At 47.8% G+C, this 6,000-nt stretch overlaps 2 protein-coding genes across 2 annotated transcripts; one reads left to right on the forward strand and one right to left on the reverse strand.

Annotated features, from left to right (window-relative positions):
• Positions 1 to 432: 432 nt before the first annotated feature.
• TbgDal_IV3730 (hypothetical protein, unlikely) lies at positions 433 to 738 on the forward strand (the record flags this gene model as incomplete). Its single annotated transcript, XM_011774660.1, has 1 exon — positions 433 to 738. One exon carries the CDS (start codon positions 433 to 435, stop codon positions 736 to 738), a length of 306 nt encoding a protein of 101 aa, XP_011772962.1.
• A 3,491-nt stretch (positions 739 to 4,229) lies between these two features.
• TbgDal_IV3740 (T. brucei spp.-specific protein) lies at positions 4,230 to 5,630 on the reverse strand (the record flags this gene model as incomplete). Its single annotated transcript, XM_011774661.1, has 1 exon — positions 4,230 to 5,630. The coding sequence occupies one exon, from the start codon at positions 5,628 to 5,630 to the stop codon at positions 4,230 to 4,232; it is 1,401 nt and encodes a 466-aa protein (XP_011772963.1).
• Between the last annotated feature and the right edge of the window lie 370 nt (positions 5,631 to 6,000).

The following is a 6,000-nucleotide window of genomic DNA, read 5'->3' on the forward strand; positions in this document are numbered from 1 at the left end:
TGGAAGGTTGCATGGAAGAGATAGTTTGAAGGTTTGCAGAAAGGCAATGGAGTAGCAATTCGACGAAGGAGGAAACTTAAATACCCCACATATCACCCGGAATGCTGCCTTGGAATAGGATTCCGCAGAATATGAGGGATAAACGTTATTGCCGCCTGAAGGAATAATAGTCACTTATAGGGATAGGGGTTTACGATGGGAATTAGGCAGTTCCTTCAGCTGTTGGAAGTTTTGAAGCAAATAGACAAGACAGCAAAAACAATGAACTTCCTGAGGAATCAGAGCAGGCAATGCAAAAGGCACTGACCGAAGCGCAGAGTATAACACGATACAAATGTAGATGGTGCGATTATTAGCGTGTTCATGTGTCGGGGCCCATTCTGCACACAAGGAACAAACACTCGGTGGAAGTTGGAATGAAAAAAGATACAAATGATAAAGCATCTCCGGCATCAAAGACAGCTCCAAAGACCCTCCAACGCTCGCAGTACAAAATGCGTGCAACAAAGTGACCTCACTGAACTCATGCAGCGGAAAGGCGAATGCAAAATAGGAAAAAAAGCACAACACTGTAAAAAGTGGGTACTACTCATCCTCCCTAAAACCGTCACAACACCCCTCCCCAGGAAGCGCTGCGTAGAGAAAGCGGTCGAAAATGCCGCAAACAGATGGTTGCCGTTTCGCATGCAACTGGCACGTTTTCTATGCAAGCTATTTAACCAAAGGGGTTTGAGCTAAACACAGAGGAGCGCCAACAGACTCAAGATAACTGTCAAAGGAATTCACACTGAAACAACCATGGGTTGGGAAAAAGGAAAAGGGGGACTACTTCGCCGACGGCCAAGCCTACCTACATTCCGCCACGCCATACTTTGAAGAACCCGGCGTGTGAGTGCTGCTTGCGGCCGAGGGCACACAACTCATTGGTGCAAAAGGTGACAGTCACGCGGCGGTGTGGAACCGCACGATTCGATCAGATACTAGGGGAATAACTTTACTGCGGCGCCATGTCGGTAAGTAGCTTCGGGCCAACAACAAACTGGCGATATCACCAAGTGTGCGTGCCAACATCGGGAGCTCACACCTGATGCGTCACCCCTCAAGGGAAGTGCGGGGCGCACCAATGGATGTCATAGAACTTCACCGAGCAGTGATGGTCAACATCTCCTCGATATGAGTGTGTGGAACGTACGGGGTGAGCCCATTCACCAACAGCTTCTCTGCATTCATAGACCAAATCCACACGGAGAAATTTTCTCAGGACAGCCGACGAACTCTGACGGAAGAATTGGAACTGGTGGAACGCGCACGAATTGGAGAAATGTCTGAGGTGCGGCATCCGTGTTGCAACCGCAGGGGTTGTTCCTTGAATCACAGCCACACCACAACACTCAACGCCTCAACTTACTAAACTCGATAAGGGGATTGCGAGGTGTCATCGCTCATTGAATGGGGGAACTGGTCGACATGCAGAGGTAGCTTCCAGGCCGCATGGCAAATGAAGGGTGTTTCGTGCCGTTCTGAAAGCACAAGGCTCCGGTCCGTTGCAACTGGTGCGTCAAGAAAGTGTACGCGTCGGGGCCATTCAACCTCCTGGCGGCTATATGAGACGGTGCTCCAAAACCGACTACCGGCAGGAGAAACATTTCGTTGATCCCTACGCGCCCCGGGCAACAGATTACTTATCCTCGCCCTTAAGGCATTCGACGTGAGTTTATGGAATGGAATCGTACCTGCTGCACGGGAGAGTTATCAATAATTTCCATACAGAAACACCCTAAGAAGGTGGAGCGTTTGGATGTCCACGAGGCGGTGAAAGCGATGAGTTGCGCGCGCAAAGCCATCGAGAACATCGTTGGTAATGGAATTGGGGACTTTATGGGGGAGGGGCCCACACTAGAACCGGGATTTCGGCCGGGTCGCCCCACGCTAAGGCTGCTTCAGCGCTTCCAGATGGCCCTTGGTCACCCGTCGCCGTCGCACATGGGAGCGGCATTCATAGTTTACGCGAATGCCTTGGATGTCACACGGAAAGCGGCTGATGGTTTTATTTTACAGCAGAATGAAAGGAACAAAAGTTGGCAAAACACTGTTAAACAGCCGGACGCTTGCAAGAGGCATAAAGCAACTGCATCAGAGCGCACTGTGCCCCTCAGCCTCGGACTCGCAGAGCCAACTCTTGGAAGCATTTCCGCTATCACATGACGGCTTTTTTGCGGATAATTTGGCGCTATCGGCGCGATACACGAAGAGGGACCCCGAAGACCGCACACCGCAGGGCAGCCCCGGCGTTGTGATACAATGGCAGCAAAAGTGACTTATGTACGCCCGCACGCCGGTGACGAAATGCAAACTGCTCAGCTACATTGAACACTTATCGTCAATGTAACATCACGGTGGGGCTCGGGCTGGGGTTGGAAAAGTACCGAAGATGTTTTGGGACGGCGCGCTGCGCAAACACAGCGAATAGCAAGCCGCAGGGCGCTGAAAATAGAAACCGTTTGGACGACGGCGTATCACCCAGATGAGGCGTTGCGTGCTTTACACTTCCGGTTTTTACAATTACGTGACACGTGCAGAGCTGATGTGTGACATTAGTGCGTCTCAGAAGGTATTCGAGAGGCGACCGGAGCGGACCGGCACAAAGACAGCCAAACCATCGAGGACGTATCGCACGCGCACTATACAACCCCACCCGTAACTTCGTGCCGGGACGGAAGCCGCTGATCCAAACTTCTCCAACGCCTTCCTTTTCAATGCAACAGGGCCTTCCGCGGGAAGATAAGGCCCGTGTGCGCAAACTGTCCCGGAGAGGCTTAGATCGGCGAATGGACATTCTTAAACCAGAGGTCCGGCCAGACCCTCAGCCCAAGTGAGGACGAAAAAACGATACATCAGGTCAACAAAAGCGGCGGCGCACTTGCACGTGGCCGCTGTGTAGGACCCCTTGCACTGGCGGTGGGCCTGCGAAAGGCACCGAATCCCTTCCTAATTCACAAGGCGGTGCTGCCCAGCCTCTCGATATACCCGCTTTCGTTCTCCACCATGCCGGAGGCGAGCGCAGTTACCATTACTGACCCGTCCCTGCACAAATTGCGGTGGTCAGCTGTGACAATACCGGGCAGGAACAATTGCATTAGACCACAGTTTGTACTCCCCTGCTGCGGCGTGGCATTGAACGAAGGCGCGCGGCGAAATTGCGAAGAATGTCGCTGGCATGTCACAGTTGCCCGACCGGGGGTTTGCAGACACCGCGGCCTATTCGAAGCGTTTGTTGTGATCTGGGGAAATATACTCGGGGGCCCACCGGGACACATTTCACGACCAAATGCAAAGAATGGATGCGCGGGCCGACAGCGTTGGCTGGCACTGCTGGTGGTCGCCGCACAAAATCAACTCATGGGTGGCCCGTTCCACCGGTGGCAGGAACCGTAATTTCCACTGGCGACGCTTGCACCCCAACCAATCCCAACGACCACGACCTCGGTGTTAACAACCTTCTTTCACGCTGAGGGACAAAAAAGGTGTACTAATTGCGGTGCGATATGGCAAACACCGAACGAGTGCATTGACGAATATGGCGGCGGATCTTCTGGCGTAGGCGCGTTCTTTTGAAAAATGAAATGCGGTGATGCGTCGCGTCCAGCGTATGATCCATCAGAACCCATGCAACCGCGGCCCGTACTGGCGGCTTCGCGAGTATCAACAACAGCAAGTCTCAACACTAAACATTCAAAGGCGTCACGACGGCACCACCTTCGCAGCCACATTTGTGATACAAAGCAATCGGTTCGCGAGCTAAACAGGTCTTGAATTGAAAAGCAGGATGCAAGATGTAAAGCAATAACTACAAGACAGCGCATCTACCGCAAGAAAACATTGTTTTACCCAACAAGCTACCATGCCCCGGAGGCAACATAGCCAACACCAAACGACACCGCCATCCTGCAGAAGTTCTGCTTCTCCGGTCGCCTTGAATAACTTCAACTCACCACAAAACGACTCCAGCGCTTGACGCCACTCTTAGCTACGACTATTGAAAAACAGGGTAAACAGGAACCAAAATCATACAGCACCCCCATTAACAAGAGAATAGACAGAAAAAACTAAGCAACAAACAAAGAAGTGGAAAAGTCGGCATGTCAGCAAGTCTAACATCTAGCATCGCCTCCTCACCCTTCAACAAACGCACACCCAAAAGACAAAACAATGCACGAAAAATATTCACATCAGCAGAAGAAAAAAAACCAAAAAATACAAAATAAAGAAAAAAAACATTTATCAGCGGTGAAGAGAACGGTGCAACTAGAGAAAAAACAAGAATTAAAGAAGACACAATCAACAAACACAAAACATATTGAAACCAGTGACAAATGGGTATGATTGTGCAAAAACAGTGTTGCAATGCAACATGTAAGGTGTTTTGGTGTGAAACACGCATTCTTGCACAACCTGCACAATATGGCATGTTTGTTCACAAATTGTGCACTATTGCGTATTTTCACGTCAAATACGTGTTTATGCGTATGATTGTGCAAAAACAGTGTAGCAATGCAACATGTAAGGTGTTTTGGTGTGAAACACGCATTCTTGCATAACCTGCACAACGTAGCATGTTTGTTCACAAATTGTGCACTATTGCGTATTTTCACGTCAAATACGTGTTTATGCGTATGATTGTGCAAAAACAGTGTAGCAATGCAACATGTAAGGTGTTTTGGTGTAAAACACGCATTCTTGCATAACATGCACAATGTTGCATGTTTGTGCGCAAATTGTGCACTATTGCGTATTTTCACGTCAAATACGTGTTTATGCGTATGATTGTGCAAAAACAGTGTAGCAATGCAACATGTAAGGTGTTTTGGTGTAAAACACGCATTCTTGCATAACATGCACAACGTAGCATGTTTGTTCACAAATTGTGCACTATTGCGTATTTTCACGTCAAATACGTGTTTATGCGTATGATTGTGCAAAAACAGTGTAGCAATGCAACATGTAAGGTGTTTTGGTGTGAAACACGCATTCTTGCATAACCTGCACAACGTAGCATGTTTGTTCACAAATTGTGCACTATTGCGTATTTTCACGTCAAATACGTGTTTATGCGTATGATTGTGCAAAAACAGTGTAGCAATGCAACATGTAAGGTGTTTTGGTGTAAAACACGCATTCTTGCATAACCTGCACAATGTAGCATGTTTGTTCACAAATTGTGCACTATTGCGTATTTTCACGTCAAATACGTGTTTATGCGTATGATTGTGCAAAAACAGTGTAGCAATGCAACATGTAAGGTGTTTTGGTGTGAAACACGCATTCTTGCACAACCTGCACAATGTGGCATGTTTGTTCACAAATTGTGCACTATTGCGTATTTTCACGTCAAATACGTGTTTATGCGTATGATTGTGCAAAAACAGTGTAGCAATGCAACATGTAAGGTGTTTTTGTGTGAAACACGCATTCTTGCATAACCTGCACAACGTAGCATGTTTGTTCACAAATTGTGCACTATTGCGTATTTTCACGTCAAATACGTGTTTATGCGTATGATTGCGCAAAAACAGTGGAGCAACGCAACATGTAAGGTGTTTTGGTGTAAAACACGCATTCTTGCATAACATGCACAATGTTGCATGTTTGTGTGCAAATTGTGCACTATTGCGTATTTTCACGTCAAATACGTGTTTATGCGTATGATTGCGCAAAAACAGTGTAGCAACGCAACATGTAAGGTGTTTTGGTGTAAAACACGCATTCTTGCACAACCTGCACAATATGGCATGTTTGTTCACAAATTGTGCACTATTGCGTATTTTCACGTCAAATACGTGTTTATGCGTATGATTGCGCAAAAACAGTGTAGCAACGCAACATGTAAGGTGTTTTGGTGTGAAACACGCATTCTTGCATAACCTGCACAACGTAGCATGTTTGTTCACAAATTGTGCACTATTGCGTATTTTCACGTCAAATACGTGTTATGCGTATGAT

Source organism: Trypanosoma brucei, chromosome 4, assembly GCF_000210295.1.
Source record: "Trypanosoma brucei gambiense DAL972 chromosome 4, complete sequence".
NCBI lineage: Eukaryota > Euglenozoa > Kinetoplastea > Trypanosomatida > Trypanosomatidae > Trypanosoma > Trypanosoma brucei.